This window comes from Terrapene carolina, unplaced genomic scaffold (genome assembly GCF_002925995.2).
Source record: "Terrapene carolina triunguis isolate 2854851 unplaced genomic scaffold, T_m_triunguis-2.0 Scaffold85, whole genome shotgun sequence".
Lineage (NCBI taxonomy): Eukaryota > Metazoa > Chordata > Testudines > Emydidae > Terrapene > Terrapene triunguis.
In genome coordinates this window covers 22200727-22226454 of record NW_020664436.1, presented here as the reverse complement: position 1 = coordinate 22226454, position 25728 = coordinate 22200727, and the positions used below count along the sequence as shown (strand labels likewise).

The 25728-nt window shown below is 39.7% G+C and overlaps 1 protein-coding gene across 1 annotated transcript in view; it reads right to left on the bottom strand.

Moving 5' to 3' along the window:
* PCNX2 (pecanex 2) overlaps positions 1 to 25728 on the bottom strand; it is a 229616-nt gene that overhangs the window by 61294 nt on the left and 142594 nt on the right. The window contains exons 23-24 of the mRNA XM_026649526.1: positions 18192 to 18302; positions 12835 to 12962 (exon numbers count right to left, since the gene is read on the bottom strand). Coding sequence (XP_026505311.1) covers positions 12835 to 12962; positions 18192 to 18302 — 239 coding nt within the window. The remainder of the gene's footprint in view (positions 1 to 12834; positions 12963 to 18191; positions 18303 to 25728) is intronic.

Sequence of the window (25728 nt, the reverse complement as noted above, 5' to 3'; positions counted from 1 at the left end):
TGCGTCACTGTCAGTCAAGGAGTCACTACCAAATTATGATCACGGTGCTCCATCCTGCCCAGTGCTTGAATTAAGGGGGAAAACATTAGGTAGAGGGGGAACCCTGGTACTTTGCAGCTATTCCCTTTTTGGGCTCGATTAATGTGCACAGTCCCCAACAGCACTAGCAGTTGGTAAAGTTCGTAAGTAGTCTCTGACTGCATGGGAAATTAAATGGCAAAAAACTTCATTAATGCAAAGTTCAGGTTGCCCAGTGATAGCGCATGCCTTTCCAGAATGTTGAATTCAGCAAAATTCAAACATATGAAAACCAGGAAATACAGAGTTAAGGTAAATGCCCACATAACCTTAACTCTGCCCCCCTGAAGCTGGCAATTATCTGCATTCTCTCCAGAGGCTTTCACTGTGTTAGATGCAGCTGTACTGAAAGTTGGAGGAATAAATTGGAGCAGCTTGAAAGAGCTGTGCTTATGAGATATGGGGATTAGTTTGATGGGCATGCTAGAGCTGTGCTTGTGTTATGAACAGATCTGTGTCTGAGTCCCACTATGTGTGGTATCAAAGGAAAGCAGTATGTACATACCTGGAGGTTTACAGATTCATAGATTCCAAAACCAGACAGGAACCATGATCATCTAGTCTGACCTTATGTATAGCACAGGCCAGAGAATTTCCCCAAAAATATCTTTTAGAAAAACATCCAATATTGATTTAAATATGGTCAGTGATGGAGAATCCACCACGATCCTTAGTATATTGTTTCATTGATTAATTACTCTCACTGTTTAAAATGTATGCTTTATTTGTCATCTGAATTGTCTAGCTTCAACTTCCAGCCATTGGATCGTGTTACAGCTTTCTCTGCTAGTCTGAAGAGCTCATTATTAAATATTTGGATGTAGATACTTATAGACTGTAATCAAGTCACCCCTTAACCTTCTCTTTATTAAGCTAGACAGATTGAGCTCATTGACTATATCATTATAAGACATGTTTTCTAATCCTTTAATCATTTTTGGGGCTCTTCTCTGAACCCTCTCTAATTTATCAACATCTTTCCTAAATTGTGGACACCAGAACTGGACACAATATTCCAGCAGCGGTCGCACCAGTACCAAATACAGAGTAAAATAACCTCTCTACTCCTTCTCAAGCTTCCCCTGTGTATGCATCCAAAGATGTCCCCAGTCCTTTTGGCTACTTCATCACACTGGGAGCACATGTTCAGTTGATTATCCACACTCAAGTCATTTTCAGTCACTGCTTCCCAGGATAGAATCCCCCTTCCCATTGTGTACATATGGCCTACATTCTTTGTTCTTAGACATATATGTTTACATTTAGACATATTAAAAACACATTGTTTGCTTGCACCCTGTTTACCAAGCGATCCAGATTGCTCTGAATCAGTGACCCGTCTTCTTCATTATTTATCACTCCCCCGATATTTTTGTCATCTGCAAACTTTATTAGTGATGATTTTATGATTTCTTCCCGCTCATTAATAAAAGTTAAATAGTGTAAGGCCAAGAACTGAAGCCTGCAGGACCCTATTAGAAACAGACCTGCTTGTTGAGGAGTCCCTGTTTACATTTTGAGAGCTATCAGTCAGTCAGCTTTTGATCCATTTAATGTGTGCCATGTTAATTTTACATCATTTTTGTTTTTTAATCAAAATGTCATGCAGTACTAAGTCAAAGGCCTTACAGAAACCTAAGTATGTTACATCAACCCTATTACCAGTCTGCATCATTTCAGTACAGAACTGTGTAGGTCAGTGGTGGGCAACCTGCGGCCCATCAGGGTAATCCGCTGGCGGGCCGCAAGACAGTTTGTTTACATTTGCACGGCCGCCCGCAGCTCCCAGTGGCTGGGTTCGCCGTTCCTGGCCAACGGGAGCTGCGGGAAGCGGCGTGGGCTGCAGGAACATGTAGGTTGAGTCCTCAGCAGGGCACTGGAGTCTTCTTGCCATGGCTATTATCAGTAGTGAGGTGGGGTATGAGAGCAAACTGTGGATTTAATGATGGGTAGCAAAAAGTATAGGTTAAGGTGCTATGTTCTGTATGCAAGTGTGAAGGGGTTGTAAAAGGGTATGAACTGGTGGTTAAATTTTACAAATGTGGTATTCTGTTGGAGTAGTAGGCTCAGTGTTTGAGTATAGGGTAAGTGCAGGTAGCACCTGTCCATTACAGCAAAAAGGCAGAGTGGGAGAATCCGTGTTATGGGCCTGTGGAGCATTCCTCTAAGAGGGCAGAGTTAAGGTTGCAGGGACGTTAACCTTAACTCTATTTCCTGGTTTTCAAAGGGCATTAGCTATTATCGGGCAACCTTAACTCTGCAGAAGATTTTTGCCATTTAAATTTCCTAGTTTTTTTTAAACAGAAAGAGAAATGTTTGTTGGAAGGTGTTAGTGGTCATTTAGGCAGTTGTAGTTCTCACCTAGGTTTGCAGTTGATATGCTCCTGTAGCGATTTTTATAGATCTCTATCATATTCCCCTTAGTTGTCTCTTTTCTCAGGTGAACAACCCTAATCTTTTTAGTCTCTCCTTGTATGGAAGCTGTTCTTTACCCTTGATCATTTTTGTTGCCCTTCTCTGAACCCTTTCCAGTTCCCCTATTTCCTTCTTGAGATGGGGGCAACCAGAACTGGATACAGTATTCAAGGCATGGGTGCACCTTTGGAATATTCTGCTGTACTCATATTAGATTTCTTCAAAATAAAAAAGCAGCTACATAAAAAAACACTTGACAGAGGCAGATTTTTCCCAAATGTTTACAGTTCATTCTCAGATTTCTGCTCAGAGTGGGTTTCAGACTCAAAGTTACAAGCTAAGACAGGTGTTAAGTGGCCCATTCGTCTCAATTAGATGTTGTCAGAGGAAAGAGAATACCCTATGGAAGTGAATACAGCTGGAAACAATAGCTCTGAGATGCGTGAACTGCCCCATTCATGTCAGTGGATGCTCCCTTCCCTACTCCCTAGTGCTGGAGAGTTTCTGATGTGTGTCAAATATACCGGTTTTCAGCTCCTCACCCCAGTCTCAGCAGAATGTTCTTCTTGGTGCATGCTCTGATCATGCCTGTTGTAAGCTCCCCAAGCAAAGGACAGGGATTTCCCATGGGTGGCAGGGAGGGGGCCTCAGATCCTCCCAAAATCTGGCTTACATGAGGGGAGAAGGGAGGGTGAGTCCACTTCCTGCAGATAGACATGGGCCCCCCAGATCCTGGCACATGTATGGGGGACAGTGAGAGGGGCTCAGACACCCCCATATCCCAGCTCATATGAGGGGGGCAGATAGAGAGTCTCAGAACCCACGAGGAGGGCAAGACCCCTCCCAGATCTGGGCACACACACAAGAGGGGAGAATGTGTGGCTGACCAGTGCCCCTGTCCCTATGTTCCCCCAGTCCCCCACCATTCCCGCACCATATTACTTTCCCACAGTCCCACCCCTCCACTCCTCCTAGCCCCCACACCTACTTCACCTAAGCCCCCAGCTTCTCTCCCTTCCCCTACCATCCATCCCCATTTTTCTAGGCTTGCTGTAGCCCCAAATCCCTCTTTCCCTCTTCTCCCACATTGCTACACCTCCCCAATTAACCTTCACCTCCAAGGAAGCATTGACTTGTCTAATTGTTCCCCCAAACACTTTGGGGGATGCACTAGAGCTGGGATACACTGACAGAGTTGGGGTGCACTGGCAGGGCGGGGGGTGCAAAGGGTTGGGGCACACTGGCATGTGTCAACACCTCCCTCACCTGTGCCCCAAACTTTCTCCCTAGCTCTACCACCCATCCCCACTTATCCGCTTCTGCATTACCCCCCTCCTCTTGCTGCAGACTCAAACTCCTCTCCCCATATTCCAATAGTCCTCCACACCCTAATACTCCTCCCCTCCTAGGAAGCATTCACATGTCTCATTTCCCCCCCCCCCAAAAATACTTTGTTTACTTTCCCCCATGCTATGCCATGACTCACAAATTGCAGCCACCTCCAGCCGCTCAGTCTAACACTCCTTTTGTGTTAGGTGGGGCCTTGCCATTAATTTATTCTTAGTTATGATAATTGAAGGGTGAGTTCACAGCCATCAATTTCAATGAGGTCTGTGACTCATCCAGTCATACATCTCTCCCAATTTAACAGTACAAGGCAACAAAAGGAAATCCTTTTGGGAGGATGAGGATCTGTAACTCAGGAACCCCTCAAATGACTTCAAATTTGGATCACTAATGCTATCCCACGTCCCCAAGAGGCACATCAGATTTCAAAGGAATCCAAGTAACCACTCAGATTTTATAGCCCTTACAAGAGCCAAGCTTTAAAGGAATAAAAATGACGGGAATGGAAACCCTCTAGTTTTCTGTACTGGCACATGCACTGTGTGAAAATCTATATTTTAAAAAATACAGTTCTCAGTTTAGGTCCACCAAAGACTTAGTGGGTGCCAGGTGTAAAACTTAACAGACATTTTTGACTAGCATCACATCAATAGTTTGATCTTTAGCTCTGTGCATAAAACACCCACCTAGAAACTTTTTTGAAAAATGACTGGTTTTGGGGTGCCATATATCTCTGGAACCCCTGGCTCAAATTACTCCAAATTTGGGTCATTAACCCTACCCTATACCCTCCTGAGGCACACCAAATTTCAAAGGAATCTGACTAATCATGTCAATTTTAATGGACTTAGAAAGGTTGATCTTCAAACAGATGTGACGCAACCTTAGCTATTGTGGCGCTGCTGCACTAATATAACTTGTGGCTGCTCCCTGCTGGTGCTGAGCAGTTGTGCACACACTCTGACTAGATTGGGAATGTGATGGCTGTCCCTGCCTTAGTAGATATGAGGGGCACATTTCTAGACTGGCATGAAAATTTACAGATGCTCCCAACAGGCATTGGGTTATTATGCGAGCAACCAGCAGGATTTGAATGTGCTAATGCTCCCTTGGCTCAGGCTGTCTTGCTGTGCATGTTCCCAGCTGGATGTGCAGTTTGCAGGAGTTCCACACACAGAGGGCTACTAAGATCAGATCTAGAGTTTCCAGAGTACAATAGTTACATCCCCAGCAATCTGATCCAATGCCCTTTGAAGCCAATGGAAAGACTGCCATTGATTTCAGCAGGCTTTAGAACAGGCCTATGTGACCACTTTGTATTAAATGCAGTACGCTGAAAATTCAAATTGCCAATAATTTGTTCATTTACCTCTACTTGTTTTATTTTATAAATCCTCCCCCTTAAAAAAGTCTTTTTTCTTTCACAGACTTTTGAAAATTTGTCCATGTTGTTCAGTTGTAAATTAACTGTAGCCATTTAAAAAAAAGATTAGAAGGTCAGTGCAGCCAACTCAAAGTAAACTTCTAATAAGTGCACCATGGTAGTCAAAAAAGCAAACAAATGTTAATTGTACAGAGAGTGGGAAAAGAAATAATACCAAGACTATTATAATGTCATGATATTATTCCATGGTACTCCCTGCCTGACCTGGAATAATGTGCCAGCTTCTGGCTACCCACTCTCATAGAGATACTGCAGAAACAGAGCAGCTCCAGAGAGGCTTCAGAATGAGGAGAGACCAAAAAAATTGGGACTGTTTACCAGTACTTTAGAGTGGAGCTTAACAGGAGGTACATGAAAAATAAATACAAACTACAGTAGAACCTCAGAGATATGAACTAACTGGTCAACCACACATCTCATTTGGAACCAGAAGTACACAATCAGGCAGCAACAGAGACAAAATAATAATAATAAATAACAAAATAATAATAATAACTAAATAAAAGCAAATACAATACTGTACTGTGTTAAATGTAAACTACTAAAGAAATAAAGGGAAACTGTTTCTCTGATTGTTTCATTGAAATTAAGAGGTCTTAAAAGCAGCATTTTTCTTCTTCATAGTAACATTTCAAAGCTGTATTAAGTCAATGTTCACTTGTAAACTCTTGAAAGAACAACCATAATGTTTTGTTCAGAGTTACGAACAACTTCCATTCCCAAGGTGTTCATAACTCTGAGGTTCTACTGTAATGAATAGTATTAAAAAGCTAGATCTAGGGCTCCGATTTATCTTCTCTCACAATACAAGCACAAGGACATTCAATGAAACTGCAAGGCAGCAAATGTAAATCCAATAAAAGGAATTTTTTTTAACTCAGTGCAATTAACTGTGGAACTCACTGCCACAATTGATCTTTGAGGCCAAGAGCCTAGTAGGAATAAAAAAATGTCTGAGTAATGAGAACACCCATAGTTATATTAGACAGAATATAACACAACTTTAGTAGGGATATGCTTGAGGGCATAAAGCAACCTCTAATTCATGAGGATTATGGGCAGATTATTCCATAAATGTCCATCACAGAGTTTCTTGCCTTTTCTCTAAAGTATCAAGACCAATGTCAGTTAGAGACTACTGAACTAGACAGTATCTGCTATGATATTTCCTGAGTAAACCTCACTATTGTCAGGGTCTAAGAACAAGAGGAGGAATGTCAGATACAGAGGACTAAAGAACAAAGCAATAGAAGCCTTTTTGACATCATCTTGCATTTTAAACATATCTGAAAGGAAAAATATAAATAGTTTGCCGCGGGTAACTTGCAAACAAGAATTATGGATAGAGGTGGTGGGGGGAGGGGAGTTTGTCCTAGTCCAGAGGCCATGACAATGGGAGAGGAGCGGTAGGCAGGCTTCTTGACAAGCAGGAGGAACTATGAGGTATCATGATATGTGCTTTTGGAGGGGGAGGCATGATTATTTTAGATGTAGGGAAGGAGCTGAATGGGCACATCTTACTTTTTAGCTCCCCTTGCCCCACACATGCATGATATAGGTAAGTTCTAATTATGGCCACACTGGCAAATGCGTCTCCTCTGAAGTTTCTCTGTACTCCACTAGAAAAAGGAAAGGTTGACTTCAGTACATATGTAGTGCAGGGCTTCTTATCCCTCCTTTCCCAGGAACATTAACATTTCAAGGTGGCTATTTTCCAGACCACGGTGACTGGAAAAATAAACACTGTGATACACTTGAAAAGCTGGAGAAAAAGACTTGTTACAAGATTCTCAGTATAGCAAGGAGGCTAGAAATACAGTTCTAAGATAACCGGCAATTTAATCATAACCTCTTTAGAGACACTTAACTCATTTAGTTACACCACACACCAATTCACTGGAGACCCCCCCAAAGCAAATGCAAGCTGTGCCATACCGAAATAGAAACTGAGACAGATGACTGAGAAAGAATAGAAACAGGAAGGAAGGGGAGAGAGAGACAAGAGAGAGGCTTGTAAGTGAAATCCCAATATTCCTGGTGGCAGTTTGCTTGCTGGAATGCATCAGAGTTGTAGCAGCAAACATCTTTACCAGGCTGCTCTAAGTGGTCAAGCAATTAGACCAACTGGGGAAGAAAAGTAAACTTACTGCACTATTCTGTCCATTCCTATATCCAAGATATAAAATAAGAGACCCGGAAGAGAGAAGGGGGACTTTAGAGCTGCAGCATGACAAAGTATGTTTTAAAACAAGAAAAAATGGAATGAAAGGGTAGTTTTTGAAGAGATAGTTGAAGCTTTAAAGTGCCTATATATTAAATGAGATTTACTGCTATTTCCTTTTCACTCCTTCTGACATTTATGGTCTAATCATCTGAACAGCTGTGAAAATAAAGAGTAAAACAGGATTCTTTAAACTGGGAGTGGAACACATGCTAGGGACAGGACAGAGCTGGGTTTTGTATCAAGCCTCTTTAAAAAAAAAAAAAAAAAAAAAAAAGAGAAAGCAGAAAATTTCTCAGAGTTTGACTCCCATGGGGCAACTAATGATCAAGTAGTGAGACAACTTTGTGCTTTTGTGTATCCCCCGCCAAATGCAGTGCTCTCTACACATTTGCAAAGTTGTAAACAAAATAGTAGCGTGGTAATTTGCCCTTTCTCACCATTCTCCTAGTTTTTTCTTGTTTACTTCGAAAGGTTTTTTTTAAACTAATTGATCTCTATGATGGACTGGAGTGATTATTAGATATTGTATAAGTGAGCACACATTTTTATTACAAGCAACTATCATATTCTGTTCCTGTACTACACACAATATGCTAAGTGCTGTGCAGACCCACAAGGGCACGCAAAAGCAACACCTAGTCCCTGCCCCGAAGAACGTGCCAATACTTTTAGGTTTTGCTTACTGGTACAGCTGATGGGAAAAAATGGGACATAGCTCCCTTAACACTTCTTTACCCAGTTACGTGCCTCCATCCCAATTTAAAAAACAAATTATTGGCCTAATTCCATGACTCGCACTGCCAGCTCCCTACTCTGTTGCCAAAGTCTAGACTTGAGGGATTAAATTTTTCCTGTCTAAGCAGAAATGGAAGGATTAGAAGACACAGTGGAAATGCAGGACATGGTATAAAGAAGCTACTGCATGTATCCAAAGGAGCAGGGTAAAGAGATAGCCAAACTGCACTCCACTGAAGAGAAGTTGCTTGCTACCCAGACTGGTTGCCTTGAGACTCTCTCCCTTCTGGTCATCAGTTCTCTGTCATCATCCCCCTTCCATCCATCCTAATGCATCATCAACATAATAACAGTACTCAAAGCTTTACACATATGGACCTATGGCTCTCCCTTACAAAAACTACTGGACAAAATGATTCTTCCTCAACTAACTCCATATCTAGCTATGAAATGCCAATTCCTGCAAAATCTGCTTCTGTATCTACCCATTTACCTGTTAACAAATATTAGCTATCAATGTATGTAAACTTGGCCTACACAAATTGGAGGATTGGGCCAAAAAAAATCTGATGAGGTTCAACAAGGACAAGTGCAGAGTTTTGCACTTAGGAAGGAAGAATCCCATGCACCGCTACAGGCTGGGGACCGACTGGCTAAGCAGCAGTTCTGCAGAAAAGGACCTGGGGATACAGTGAACGAGAAGCTGGATATGAGTCAGCAGTGTGCCCTTATTGCCAAGAAGGTCAATGGCATATTGGGCTGTATTCATAGGAGCATTGCCAGCAGATCGAGGGAAGTGATTATTCCCCTCTATTCGGCACTGGTGAGGTCACACCTGGAGTATTGCATCTAGTTTTGGTCCCCTCCACTACAGAAGGGATGTGGACAAATTGGAGATAGTCCAGTGGAGGGCAACGAAAATGATTAGGGGGCTGGGGCACATGACTTACGAGGAGAGGCTGAGGGAATTGGGCTTGTTTAGTCTGCAGAAGAGAAGAGTGAGGGGGGGATTTGATAGCAGCCTTCAACTACCTGAAGGGGTGGCGGGGTTCCAAAGAGGATGGCGCTAGGCTGTTCTCGGTGGTGGCAGATGACAGAACAAGGAGCAATGGTCTCAAGTTGCAGTGGGGGAGGTCTAGGCTGGATATTAGGAAACACTATTTCACTAGGAGGGTGGTGAAGCACTGGAATGGGTTACCTAGGGAGGTGGTGGAATCTCTGTCCTTAGAGGTTTTTAAGGGCCCGGCTTGTCAAAGCCTTGGCTGGGATGATTTAGTTGGTATTGGTCCTGCTTTGAGCAGGGGATTGGACTAGATGACCTCCTGAGATCTCTTCCAACCCTAATCTTCTATGATTCTATGATCGTTTGCATTCTTCTGCAGACCCTAAGAAGGGATTTGGGAGGTGCTAGAACAACGTTCCAGTCCAATTCAACTTCCTGCGTCTTTTGTTCTAATATCCTCATAAGATTTTCTATCCCTTAATGCATCAAAATTCAATCCTTTTAATTTTTTAACTTTCTCTGCATTAGGCAGACCCATTCATGGAGCAATCCCTAGTATCTACTACAATAGATATTTTCCTACCAAGGAGCTTAAGAATGTAGATTAGTCTCACTGACTTCAATAGGACAGTTTGTGAGGAAGGACTGCTCATGTAAGTAATGTTTTGCAGGATCAGACCCTAAAGCAGTATTGGTTTGACACTTTCTGATTATCCTCATCCCAGTATTGTATACTACTCTACTTTTAATATAATATTGTGCCCAATTTTTATCTGACAGTGTTTCTTTAAGGCCCTCGGGAACTTCTAAATTCAAACTCTCACTCTGCTTAGAAAGCTCTACTATTCATGAAAACAATAAAAGATTGACGTGAAAGTGAAGAAAAGTGGAATCAGAACCAGAAGTGCTAATGACAAAATGAATATAGATGCATGTAAGGTGATTATATATAAGTTGTACAGGCTACCACATGTTCAGGCAAATGTTTATTTCACTTGGATGGCTATCAGAATCTTCTGCAAGACTGCTTTTTCACATCCATATTAAAAAAAGGTGAAAAGGAAGCAAGGAACCATACCACATTTTCTAGTGCGTAACAAATTTGCCAAAAGAATATGGTCTTCAAAACATGAACAACTTTAAGAAGAAAGACAAAATCTTTAAAAAATTCTGAATGACAAACTTTGAGAAAGGTAGGGACAGATCCCAGCAGGCATAAACTGTCACAGTTCCGTTGACTTCAGTGGAACTATGAGAATATACACCAGCTAAGGATCTGACCCTTTGAATACATAGCATTAGTATATGCAACATGTGGGGTGAATTAGTAAGCAAAGGAAGAGCTACAGAAGGGCACTAAAAAAATGCAGGATGCTTAAAAGAAAATATGTACTGCCATATGTGTGCCATTTGTGTAATGAGTAAAAATGACTTCATAGAGTATTGCTTTAGTCCATGAGTACTCCCAGTGATTTCAGTTGGAATACTTATGGAGTAAGGTACTACTCAATGCAAGCAAGAGTGGCAGCATAGGTCTGAAAATTACTTAGGAAGACAGAGCCATTTGCTTGGGAATATAAAATGTCACTGAACAAGGATATGCAAAACACAAACACAAGGAGTAAGGGGGAAAATGAACTAGGGAGGCAAAAGTAATAACTAAGATGAAAACAGAAATTAATGACAAACAGAAACAAGTGTTTTAAATACATGAGAAAGAAAGTACTAGGCAAGCACTCAGTCCAATTATCAAAGGGTTAGACTGAAAATTTAATGACAGATGTTAATGTTGCTCAAAGCCAATCTTCCCCCCTCCTCTCCCCAGTTTTCATAAAGAACCTAAAGTTTGTGTGTATCTTCAAAACTAGAATATATTTATTGATTATTTATTTTGAATAAGAGAGAAAGGGCACTGGAATTAAATATTAAAAGGTCTACCCCAAGATTTTCAAATTGGGAAGCCAAATGTTAGGTGCCTAAATAAGTGGCTTGATTTTCAGAGATGACGAGCAGCTGCAGCTCCCATTGATTTTAAGGGGAGCTGGTAGGTGCTCAGTCTCTTTCACAGTCTAATTATTCGGGCACCTAAACATGGATTTAGGTGCCTAACATCAGGCATCCAAGTTTAAACATTTTGGCCTTAACTCCTTTTGATGAAAAAAATCAAACTAAACCAAATCAAAACCACCCACTTCCACCTAGGAATAACCTGAAGATATCTTGATCTCTGACCGTTAGGACTAGCACGATGTGCCCCATGCATTCATGACTTCCATGTTTGATTCTGTAACTCATCTCTAGGAAAGAAGCCACATGCCCTCAAAAAACTCCAGCTGACATAAAATACAGCAGTCCTTCTGTTTAGCAACACAGGACCCCATGAACAGATCGCCTCAGTTCTCCACTCCATGCACTTGTACTCTAGCTACCTGAGAGGTTCTCTCTCCTTCCACTTCTATGACCTCACACAAAAGCTACATTCCATTAGATTCTAGAGCAATTAAACTAAGGGATGCTTGTGAGAGCGGGAGACAGAACTTTCACAAGAGCTGGATCCCCTCCCATCCACAAAAGATAACAAAAAACCTAATAATTTTTAGAAATAAATACAAACCCTGTTTATTTGACTTCATAATATTCTTCATTTATTTATTTCTTCATGCCCATGCATTCACACCCATCCACTCACTTCCACAAACCAAAACCAACCTAACAGAAAAATCTACAAACTAATCACACTACTTCTCCTACAGGCTGGAAAGGAAAAAAAAGAGATAGTTATTTCTATATTTAAATACTTGGGAGGTGCTCAGATATCATGCTGATGTGAGGCCATGTATGTGCAGCAGACGCACAAAGTGTGTTTCACTTCTTGTTGGTCTGGCCAACTCCTATTTTGGCTTACATTCTTCACTGCCTGTCCTAAACTACTCTGAGTTTCTGTGCGCTGTTCAACAGCTGCAATATTTTACTCCAAAGCTGGCTGCATATAAAAGTGGATGAAAAAACTATATATAGTCTGTAAACTGCTTTGAGATCCTACTGGACAAAAAGGCACTAAAATAAAATGTACAGAGTCATTATTAAATAATTTCTATGTTCTTAAGTTCATTTCCTTGTCCAACTAGAAGACAGAAAACTACAGTCAAAAACAACCAAACATGATATCAATATCTATGAAAGATTACCTGTTAAAAATCATTGCATCAGACTCATCAGTTTGCCCATTCACATTTAGTGCTGAAAGCGCCCCACCATCTGCAAACTGGTAAAAATTTGCTAACACTAGCTACTAAAAAAATAAAGGACACTTATGATTTCCATAGCTTTGTTGCTGTCTGTCTGTACAGTAAATGTGATATGACATATCATATATAAGAGACTGATAATTATTTAAGTACATTTTAATAAATAACTGAGAAAGTACAAAATATTAATACAGTAGGACCAAGACCTTAACAAAAAGGTTATTCTCATACCCTAGAGCAACATGTAGAATTATCTTTTAAAAAACAAAAACGGCAGAAATGAAACTAGTAAGCACAAAACATTCCAAATAACAGGTGTACAAAACTTTAATTGTCTTACTTGTAGTTTTTCTCCCAGAACTTGACAGGCCTGGCATATGATGTGATAAAAATGACACTACCAAGAAATGGACTCAGTGGTGTAGAGAAGATCGAAGTGGCCAGAGTTTGAAAGAAAAGCATAGCAGAGTCTGAAAAGTTCAAGTTAAGGTAACATGAATGATTTCATCACACTTTTAAATCGTTCTTCAGACAGCTCCTAAGCTATTTGATTTTTATCATTTTTTCCAAGGTGGGGGAGGAAGCTCTGAAGTCACACACAACAGGACTAATTATTAAGATGAGGACTGTAGCTGTTCAAACTTAAATCGTTCTAATAATGAGGGCCACATGTTTAGGTGAACAAGTTGCAGGGCAGAATGGCTGGCAGCAAAGCCACCTCTGTTAGATTTCTGCCAGAGTTTCCCTGTTCCGGGGGTCAAGGTGGGGAGGTTCTCTACCAGCCTTCTCCAGCTGTTTTAATGCCATGTATACAACAGCCTTAGTGGACCAGAGGATCTGGCACAAAGATCTCTTATCCTTAATCACTTTGGGTGAAATCCTGAGCCCACTGAAGTCAATGGGAGTTTTGCAACTGGTATCAATGGGTCAAGCATTTAAACCTGTGTCCCCCCCCCCAAGAGCATGGATATATCATCAAAACTGCTGGTTTGAAATGAGGCTTTCCAACAAGTGGAACTCACGCTAGCTTTCATCAGATATTTATTATCACATACTGATTGCCTAGTAAAAATCTTCTACATACACCTCTACCCCGCTATAACGTGACCCGATATAACACGGGTTCGCCTATAGCACGGTAGCAGCGGGGCTCCGGCGGCGCTTTAAAGGGGCTCCGGCTGCTGCGGGGAGCCCAGGGCCTTTTAAATCACCGCTGGAGCCCTGCCGCCCCTATCCCAGGGCTGCAGCAGCGGGGTTCCGCCGGCGATTTAAAGGGCCTGGGGCTCCCCACAGTGGCCGGAGCCCAGAGCTCTTTAAATCACCACCGGAGCCCTGCCGCCGCTACCCCAATATAAAGGGGTTTCAGCTATAACGCGGTAGGGATTTTTGGCTCCCCACGACAGCGTTATAGCGGGGTAGAGGTGTATCATATTCATTGAACTGTCCACAAAGTGGGAAGAAGAGTGCAGGGGAAGTAACATACGTAAACTTCCTGGTGCATGCATGTATTCATGGTTTACTACTTTAAAAATGATTATTATATTATACATTCTAGATGCGTTGAAAACGAGTCTAGGAAACACAACGAAGAGGTGGATAAATATATAAAGAAAGATGTAACAGCAGCGTGATTTAAAAGACTTGGGAACAAATTCTCATTTTAGTTACACCAGGCCCTTGAATTTCTGGAGAGAACACTACATGCAGCCTGTTGGCATGACAGACTCAATTATCCTGTTTTACACCTTACTCGGGAAAAAATGGTATTTTATAAAGAATCGTACAGCTGCTGGGCAAGTATCAAAGTACTGGGATTATACCACCAATGGTGCCTCTCTGAAACCAGAATTAAGATCCAATCACTCAAGAGCAATAGTCTTTTGATTCAGCCTATTCTAATAATGTCCAGTATATAGATTCTGCAATCTTTGAGAAACTAAAGCTCAATTTGTAATGCATATTTTATTTTAAAACTGAAAAATATTCACATTGCAGTTTTCCCACTAAAAGTCTATTAGCCAAGCTTTCGAAGCAATATGCAGCATTAACGAACAAATATTTAGCAAGAGCGATCATTGAAAATCCTTAAACTTATTAAAAGAGAGTGATCTGGAATGGTGTCTGAGTGTATTAGTGAGTTTGCAAACTGAGCTGCCCTAAGAGGCTAAAAGTTCGAAAACCGTCAGAGAGAACGTACAGAAGGGCAAAAGTTTGTCAGCAAACTTCAATTGTCATATTACACTGGAATCATAACCCATACTGGTTCTGAAAGAGAAAGAATTATTTGCAAGTGTCAAATAAGCTGAGTGATCAGAGGAGCTGAAAAGATGGGAGAAAAACAAGGAGCACAGATAATGACAGTCTTCTAAAGACTGCTTCAAAGTAATTAACATAAAAACAGTCAACATGATGATCTAGGACTTTTGGGATTTCACTGTGAAATGTTTACATTAAATGTACAGCTCAAACAATAGCAACCGTTGGGTTCTCTTCCAGCCAAATGACATAATGATTATATGTCACTTGGAAGACAATTCTCATTTGACTTGTGGAGAGCGGTTTTAATTAAGAGTGTCACATACATAAACAGATCATAGGAGCAGGTAACAGGACCATGCCCTCTTTCTTTAAATTTTGGGATCTTCTGATAATATTTGTATCCTACCATGCTCTAGGTTTTCCAAATTTCAGGACAGGGAATTTGTTTAGTTGCACATACTTTAGCTATTGTAAAGTGTCATGAATATTAATGGAACACGATAAATAATTTTCTAATTAAGTTCATTTCTAAATATTCCTTACCTCACTTTGATGTGTAGTGTGGGTAATTATTTTTGTCTGTGATCAGATACTTTTAACTCAGAGCAACTGACGTATTTTTATTAGGTTCTCTTATGTTTGGTAGCAATGCACTGATTATGTTCAAGTATTATTATGGTACTATGGTATTATAGTACTTTTATTACCATGAATTTAAAAGCTTACTTTCCCATATTATGTTTCAGTTAATTTTCCCTGTGCACCATCTTCTTTATGACTGCTGTATGAGCAGAATTCATCCCTTGGCAGAAGGCACACACAAGACCCTCTATGCTACGGAACATCCACAATATGCCCACATGGGGCAAAGATGGACAAAGCAGATACCAGAGGCTTCCACAAATTCCCACAAAAACCTGCATGGACTTCTTTTAGGGCAGCATGGAAGAGAAGACTAAAACTGGCTAAGGGAGAGGGCAACTGGATCTGAGTTTTGCCAGAACCAGTAGTTGTGAAATCTTACAGAGTGGTCATGGAGCGGTTATTATAAATAGGTTTTCATCTCCGTGCATATATTGAAGGCTGGAATAGAGACTGCTGAGGTGTTGCACTACAGCCCATGATATGTTGGGCTTTGGGTGGATTCCATCTCTTCCAACCCATACACACAACCTGAGTCTTAAAGGCTTTCTTCTGAGATCAGCGCTGGAGTCACAGGTCTCTGGGTGACAGCAATTGGAAAAAGGAGATGGGGCAGATGGGTGCTTTTGGGTTCCTTCTCTGATATCAGTGCAGGAATCACAAGGCAGCAGTGGTGGCACATCTGAAACTGTAATCTGAAATACTAATAATTCTGCTCTTGATCCCACAGCCATTTTATTTACGTAAAGCTCCCACGGACTTCTAACTATATTAATGTCAATAATGAGGTTGGAATTTATGGAGTACAGTCATATTCTCTAGTTTTATGTACAAAGGAAACTAAAACCATTTTAGGCTCTTAAGTCACTTAGATGCTTTTGAAAATTTTACCCTACATTCATTAGTAACTGTTTGCGGGGTTGGCCCTGCTCTACAGCTCTCATACTCCCAACAAATTCACTAAGACTTCCAAAACCAATTTGTTCACTTATAGTTGTTGTATAAATTATATACATAATAAAAGCAGTGAGATGATCGCATTATCTTCACAGGTAATGTTGTTACAATGGTTCATAGCATGGGAGGGAAAGTATTTACTATATTAAGTTATATGGAAAAGGTTCCACAATGCAAATAAAAATGTTAAGAAAGCACTTTTAATATGATGATGGAAATAAGTGTCACTACTGGTCTTCTCGTTTTAAGGGTCAGGACATAGAAAATGGGCAAATTTCAAAATGATTACTGTACACCCCAAACCTGTATACCTTTGAAAACCAAATCCTGCTTACATCAAGCATACAACAAATCCCATTGGTCCTTAGTGTGTTCATTTGAATGCCTCTTTACATATATATACGAGAACATTAAAATAAATGCATGTTATGTTTGGTTTACTGTGTGATCTCTCACTGGGTTTTTTCTGTTTTTTTAAATGAAAGATATTATGTTAATGTAACATTACGATTGGGAATTTACCTGAACATAATGTAGTCAATTCCAAGTTATGGTTCCCAGATCAACTATACTGTAATTTGGCTCTTTTGTGCATATGTAGCATTTTTGCATTATTTTTAATGGGGATGATGCATAAAAGTTAATAGAAAATTCCATGCTTATATACAAAAGGACAGAGTTATTGTTGCTGTGGGAACAGTAACTTTTTCATGTGAATTCTTAACCATAACATTACATTAAGATACTGTTTTGCATTTAACAAGGATATCGTTAACTTAAATAATAGATACCCAGTCTAAATGTACTTCAACAATAACTACATAAATCAACTAAATCCTATTCAGTAACTGCCTTACTTTTGAAAAAAATCCTACTTAGGGATTTTATTAACATTAAAGTTACTGTCACTACAAAATAATTGCATTTGAAGAGAAATCTTGTTAAAGTATAATCTTCAGTTTTTAAATGTTCTGCTAAATAACTTTAAATAAACTTTTTAATTGCAATTCCTAGATAAAAATAGGGACTCAAATTAATACAGAATGTGGATTTTGATGATAGCTCTTGCTACGCCTACTGCTTCAAAATTGGTTGGAGCCAGCTTTACTTTTACTATTAACTTTTGTTAATAATGTGTTTTTGGAATCTTTCCTTTTGAGGGCTATTGTAAGTATGTTTCCAGCTATCCTACGACATTTCATGTCTTAGAACCAAAAGTGGAAAATTTTAAAAGGAGGAAACTTCCCAACCCACTCAGTGGAAAATGTGTATAAAAGAAAATCAAAGTCAGACTACAATTAAGATGGGAAAAATTTTGAAGGATGCAACAGGGAAAAACCAGATGAAGCAAATCCCTGCATTCAGGCATTAGCCAGGGCTAGCTGTTAAAAGGATGCTCAGGACCCCATAAGAACAGCATTCTAAAGAAGACAGTCCACCTAAGATGGAGGAATTGTACTGAGAATACTTTTTCTAAACAAGACACGCTAAGTTTTATGCTGGGATGAGAGAGAACATTATAAGAAAAGAGAATTAGCTGAATATGAACGGGGAAGAAGGAAATAGCGTTAAACATCCTGGTCCAAATTCTGCTCAATTCCCCAGTTGCAATTCCTAATGCAGTCAATAGCTGAATCCAAATAACAGAGAAAAACTGGGTCCCCTCTGTCTAAAGAGACATTATTAGAAGTAACATGGTATCCCAGAATCAGTGTAAAATATTTTCAGTTTTTTATTAAATGTAATTAATTATTAAATGTTACTCTCTTTGTTCAAACCCTGTACATACATGAACAGTGAAATTGGGAGTAAACAAAAAACAAAAAATCTGTAAAGGATATGAGGTATTGAGAAGAGCTGAGCAAACACGTGAAATGAAGATCCCCACGCAATCTGCCAGGGAGCAATGTATGTCATAACAAACTGTAATTTTTGCAGTAGGTCCCACAGCTGAAAACAAGAGAAAGAAAAAAATATGACATTTATAGGTATCAAGGTAATTTCAACAGTAAAATTTTAAAATTCTAAATCCTTTACAATTGTGCATTGTCTGGTAACTGTACTGGAATGAATGAAATTCAGTTTCTATTGTGCTACTTTGTTCACTCATATTAAGGTCCTGGTTCAGGACGATGCTAAGGCATGTATTTAACTTTAAGTATGATTAGTCTCATTAACTTCTCAAGTGTTTAAATTTAGATACATGCTTAAGTACCTAGCTGAACTGGGGCCTAAGTGATTTTCTTTTAAAAGCATTTGTGGTCAAAGAGGGAGTAAAATTGTACTGTTATGTGCTAACTTGGTTATCTTGCTAACTTGTACTATTATCCATTAACTTCTATGATATTCTTTTAGCACCACCAGGGAAAATTGAAGAATAGGCACATAGACAGCTGAAGAATAGGCATGTTTCTGCTAGCAGAGATTCCCTTATTAAATTGGGGCCTCTTGGATCTAATCTATATGCAGCCTAATCATCGTAAATCCTCTGAGATTTGTCTCTATCAATTTCCTTTCAGGTCTTCAGCTGTTCTGGTCAGAGAAACAAAAAACACATTCTATTAAATAATACTTCTTAAGATGTTCTAACATATTCATTTAAAAAGCCAGAGAAAAATATGTTGTTCTTTTTACTGTGCATGACAATATGGTAGAAAAGGTTAGAGATAACTATGTTGGGAATAACAGTGAATCTGTAACAGGTGTTCAGTAGAGAAAACTGGAACGCTTCATACAATGCACCACACAGCCGGGACAGGATGGCAAAGAACATTGGTTTTGACTTTTGTAAAATGTACATGGCTCGCTCCCTACTCAAGAACAACACCTTTATTTACTGAAGTGGTAGGTTTTTACCCCCAACTCCCTCTGCAAAGGCCCGGAGCAGAAATTTTGTGCTGACTAGACGGGGTCATCAACAGACTCCTATTGCAGTGTTGTCACCTGACAAATTATGACAAGCTTTGGCCTTCAACCAGAGTTGGTATGAAGCTCACATGCACTGTACAAGAAAACGAAACAGGAGTGTATGCAACGCTTCATAACATTGTAGCAACACATCCTGAACAAGCATTTTGTACCTACTACTTATTTTGACTGGTGAAATGAAAAAACAAGACATTTTAGGCCTCCCAATAAAAGCCTGAAGGACACAGAGGCTATGACTTCACTGCAGAGCTAATTCAAGTTATCTACACATGAGTTACTTCTCTTGAGTTAGCCTAGCTCAAGTGAGAGCATTCACCCTGCAAAATAATACTTGATCTGCTGTGTCCACGCTGGCGCTGCACTCATTTATGTGTGGCACTAAGACTTGTGGAGGCATATCCCATTGTTTCTTGCTGCTGCAGCAAGCTGAACCACTCTAATGAATTCTTTTTCAATGAGGAAGTGGAAGAACTTGTCTTTCCTTTGCGGGCACACAGGCGGAACTGTCGGAATGCAATAGAGGACTAGTGGCACTCAAGTGGAGTTACCCTGCATCCACACTTCAGGGTGGTTGTGTTAGCAGCTGATGAGTTGTCTAAACTGAGCTATAGCCTATTCCCCCTGACAGGCCAGTCAACTCAAGATAAAAGCAACACCCCATGCTTTTTGTGTGTGCGTGGTGGGGGATGGGACTCGAGGTAGCAGCAACACTCAAACTATTTTTGCTATAAAGACAAGTCCAGACATCATTTGAAAAACCAGAACAGTCCTGGTAAAATCAGGTTGTATGGTCTCTCTAAAACAAACCTTCATTACCCTCCCCCAAATTTCTGTTGTGGGGTTTGTTAGTTTGTTTGTTTTGGTACATTAGAAATTCAGGTCTTGTCTACCTTGTTTCCTCTGTAAGACACTACTACACTTTGGAAGGACAAATCAAATACACAACTACAAAATGGGGAATAATGGGTTAAGTGGTAGTATTAACAAAAAGGAGCTGCGTGTTGTGGTGAATCAGAAATTGAATATGACTCAAAAATATGATGCAGTTGCTAAAAAGGCTAATATCATTCTAGGAGTTAACAACAAGAGTGTCATATATAAGACCTGGGAAGTAACTGTCCCACTCTATTTGCCATCGGTGAGTCCTCAGGTGGAGTGTGTCCAATTCTGGGTGCCACACTTTAGGAAAGATGTGGCGAAATCGGAGAGAGTCCAACGGAGAACAACAAAAGTGAAGGATTTAGAAAACCTGACCTATAAGGAAAGGTTAAAAAAATTGGCATGTTTAGCCTTGAGAAAAGAAGACTGAGAGGGATCTGATAACAGTCTTCAAATATATTAAAGATTATATAAAAAGGACAGTGACCAATTATTCTCCACGTCCACTGAAGATAGGACAAGTAGTAATGGGCTTAATCTGCAGCAATCTCTAGAACAGGCTTCTAAGGCAGGTTGTGGACTCTCCATTGTGACAAATACAGCAATTTCCTGCAATAATTTTGGAAAATGTTGTTGAATTAAGTTTAAATAGCTTTGGAGTCTATTGTATTATAAAGGCAAAGTTTATGAATTATAGTTATTTTTTAGATGTAGCTTCTCCAGGGCATGGAGATGTGGCCAGTGTAAACCCTGGGAAGCACTATGAGTTTCAAAGAACTACTTTAAACAATGTGTCAGACAAGAAGGAACTTTCAGGACAAACAAAATAAAGTGGGTTTCTTGGGAAATACCTGGTGGTGGGGTGGGGAATACAAATTCCCACCTCCGGACCCAATCTTTTGATGCTACACCCTGAAGAGAGAACCACTGGTTGGATGATTATTTATTCACAGTATCTGCAGATCAAAGACACAGACTGTACAAAAGAAAGGGTAACCCATGCATACGTGTTCTTGTTCTGAGCAAAAGCTCTTATGAACTTGTGACCACAGAAAAACTCCTTGGTGGGGTTTGAAGGAATGAATCCCGCCAGAGCCCTTGTTGGAGTTGGGGGTGATCTCTGGTAAGCCTATTAGCATGTGTATAAGTTCTTTTATAGTTTTTAATATGTTTTCTCTATAACACTTTCACCTTAAGAATAAATGTGCTTGCTTAGAAAGGGCCGTGTGATAGCTTATAACTGTGGGTAATTATGTTGTTCATGGCCTTCAAAGAGTAGGGAAAGCACAGACACTGGCTTGGTTAGGCCACCTGGCTTGTTGGGGAACTCACAGTGTAGGCAGGGAACTCTGAAGCCTGGAAAAATCCCGATCAGGAGGGAATGAGACATGGGTCTCCACCCAAGAGAGGTGACGGCTGAGGAGCTGGAAGCCTAGAGTAGATGCCCTTGCTGAACCACAAGGGGGAAATACAGGTGCAGTAGCCCTGAACTGTATCACCCATTTCTGGAGGACAGATTGGACAAACACCTGTCAGGGATCATTTAGGTTTACTTGGTCCTACCTCATTGCAGGGGGCTAGAGGTCTCTTCTAGTCCTACATTTCTATGATTTTATGACTTTGACTGGAGGACTATGGCATTAAGTATGGCATGGAAGTGAAACCTGATTGAGAGTAGAGCAGACTTTTATTCAGGCTGTTTAATCCTCTGGGTTTTTTGTTTGTTTTGTTTAACAACTATATATCTGAAATGCTTGACTGAACAGCTGGGGGGGAGGGGGATCTATCTTTTCTTAAAAGCTAACAACTCTCATTTGAGACCTTCAAAAACTCGAAGTGAAACTATGGTAAAAAACACAAAGGTCTGCCTGTTTCATACTGAAAATCACAAGCCCACAAATCAGCCCAAATGCACTCAAAATGCAGTCAACGTTCACCAAATGCTTCTCAAATGTCAGCAAACATAGTTCAAGTTTTGGGTTGTAATAAAACCTAAACTAGGGGGAGCCTTTTCTGGTTTTGTGTTTCATTCGTTTTATGAATCACTAATATCTACACCGTTTTCCAAAATAGAAGGGACTCAGTAGGTCTTGGCTCTCTGCTGCCTGTCACCCACAACCTCCACTGCTACTTCTGACAGAAGGAGAAAGGATGCTCTCTCCATCCAACCAGTTCATAAGCTGAATGCCCTCTTCCTCCAGAAGAGGAGGACAAATCAAAAAGAGCTGCTCTCCCCACTGGCCATTTCCTGAACTTTCTGCTATTTGCCATCACACAACTAATGATTCTTAGAGATGGGTGGTGGAGTGTGTTACCAATTTCAAAAAAATTATACGTAAAAAGGGAAATTCTAGTGAGTTTTCTTATTCTGCAGAACCCCTTAATGATGATGTGGCCTCTAGCACTTTTCATAATCTGACAATATTTGCCAGAGGAGTTGTCACCTTCATTCATTAAGCAACCACAATATAAAGAATCAGGAGCTAAAGAGTTTCCTTTGCCAGATCAACCTGAACAGGTTTTATTCATCACTTGTTTCACCTAGATCAGAAATTATACTGAATACATTCTTCTATGCCTAGCTTGAGAACTCAAAGGATTTACACAGTAATATTATTTTTGCTTCAGAAAGATACTGAAGCAGCTAAAATTTGCCTCTCCAAACACAATCCTCAACCACACAAGCAATATCATTGACTTCTACTGGTAACACTCATATATCAATCTTTAATTAAAGATAAGGTGCTGCCACTTTAAAAGAAAAGGTTAAAATGTTTGTAAATGACCAGAAATATATAAACTTATACTTGCTAAAGCTTTCCTTTTACTTTGGCTGGGAAAGATGGTAATTAACTTGCTCTTGATATGTTTACGGTAATATTAGATCACAAGAATGAAGTCTCCTATCTGTTGTGAAAGCTTTTTTTTTTTTTTTTTTAAATAATCCTATGCTGAATTTTTGCCAATAAGCAGAAGAAGTTCCATGACCTCTCCCTTGGAGCTGCATAAAGGATGGAGGTTCTAATTCAGACTACCTCTATCCCAATATGGGGTGGGTTATCAAAGCGTATTCTTATTATAACATTTCTTTAAATCTTGAGTGTTTTGTACAGTTCACTAAGCAGAGGAATGAAATATTATTTAGGGAATGTAAAGTTTTAGTGTTCCCAGATGTTACTCATGTGATAGTTTTGCACAGCAACCAGTTTCTTGCTTATCGATTAGTAAAAATTACTAGTATATTCAGTGACTTTGAACTACTGCATTCCTTTCACTGTAAAATGAGAAAGCAGAACAAATAGATTTTATTTTTTTTTATTTTATACAGACATGCACTTTATTATACTGATCATCTTTAAAGTCTTCTGTAAGGTAAAGCTGTTAACAGCTACAAAATTCTTCCTCATAAGAAATACCTTCTGACTTAAATGTACATCAAAGAGAAAGAAGAGCTAAAGGCTCTAATCTGTAAAAATGCTTTTTTGTGTATGACTATTCTTGCCTTGTTGTACAAACCAGATATAACAGATTAAATTCTGTGGGTTAATTCTATAGCAAGATTGGGTAATTACAGTTACTTACATTAAAGTTGTCCTGTAGCATTTGAAATACATTTTTATTTGTTTAATTATCTCGTCTCAGGTCTGGTGGGCTTCTATCATCAGTGTAGCAAGTATCAGTTCATTTAATAAACTGAGATTGAAGTTGATAAGGATACTTTGCAAGGCCTCTACCTTGCAAAAGTTTTTGCCCGCATGGACCTTTCTACCAGTGTGGCATCCAGTGAGACTTTGTGTGGGTAGATCCCTTTGTAGGACTAAAAAAGCATAAAAATGGAATTTACCTGCCATATTTAATTCTTGTAAAAAATGTTTGATTAAAAAACAGAAAAAAATAAAAATATATTTGTGTGCTTCGTGTGCAACATAAATGGCCTCTAAAACCATAGTCTTTAAATACAAAAACAATTTTTACCCCATTGGAACTGGATGCCTTAGGGTTCCACTTCTTAAAATTTCAGTTTAGGCCTGGAGGATTCTGGGCTCAGACTTTCAAATGTTTCTTTGGCATTTAATTTTCCACATGTTCTATCGGTTCTACTTGACTGACTGGTACCACGTTGTGTGTTTGGACTAAAATCTGTATTTGTAGGCCTAATTATTTGTACTTCATCTTCCTGTTTATATATGTACTTATGTCCATATAAATTAACAAAAATATTTCTTTTTTTAAAATGGTCAAGTTTTTTTATGTGGTAAATACTAAATTAAAACCTGCTGAAACCACTGTTTGTTTTTCTTATGCTGACGTTTGCAACAGAGCAGATTATGTCCCCAGTTCATAGCCTAATATCATTTGAAACACATGCCTCTTCTGAACTCTTGGAAAACAGGATTTACTGGAAATAGTCATACTTTTCAGTGTTACTGCCACAAGCCATTGTAACATTCTGTTGGCATAATTTGAATAGAAAAATCAATTTGAATCAGCAACAAACAGGTTTTGTACAACCCCTATTTGCATCTGTTTCAGAAAGCTTGAAGCCTTTATTCTGTATGATTTCATGATGCTCACCTAAATGAGACATGTACCATTAATGCATTAATAGCGTGCTCACCATTTTAACAAAAAATGGAAGAAGGAAACTGAGTTAACATTTATCCTCTTCACAGGTTACCTTGTTAATTCTTGCTATATAATGTGGTTCAGCAGCAAATTAAAAAAACGATCCATAAAAATACTTGTTATTAATCTCATAAATCTTTTTTTTTAAAATGCAACATATCAGACAGGGAGGGAGGGTGATCAGTCCGGGGTACTGAGAGTTGGGGCGTCTAAGCTCTATTTGTGACTCTGTCACTGCCTTGCTGCGTGATTTTAGGCAAGTCACTTAACTTTGCTGCATCTAAGTTTATCATTTGTAAAGTGGCAATTACATTTACCTAACACACAAGCATGCTGTGAGGGTTTATCAGGGCAAAGTTATCTGCACAACGCTAATAATCTGCTCTCTACATGTGCTGATCTCCCACTGATATCAACAGGAGTTCAGCACAAAGTGAACTCCGACCCTTTGCAGTGGGCCCTGCAAAAGTCCTCCACACCCTAGAAGGCCCGCAGCACCTGGATATGGATGGCAGAGTGACTGCATGCAGGGCTTCTGCATTCCTTGTGTACCAGAGAAGTGTGAAATTTATCAGCTCTAAACTGAGCAGGATGGGTGTATTTCACCTATAGGGAGGGGAGAGGATCTATGTAAAGATTCACCGTAAAGATCGGAGACAAGTCTTCTGCCTTTAATGTTTGTAGGGTCCTTTGAAATTTACAGATGAAAGGCACAGTATAACAACAAACAGCAGTAACATCAGTCTTCCATGCTCTGTAATCTTAGTGCCACAGAGCATAATAAATCTACCTGGCAGAGAATGACATAAGAAGCACCAGACAAACCATGCATGTCTTATCTTGGGGAAATGGCAATTTTCATTCCTGTAGAAAGAAATCTGTTGCCTGTGGGTGAAACTAAAAAGCTTTCCCAGTGATTTGGAACTAGCCATTGCAGCCTACA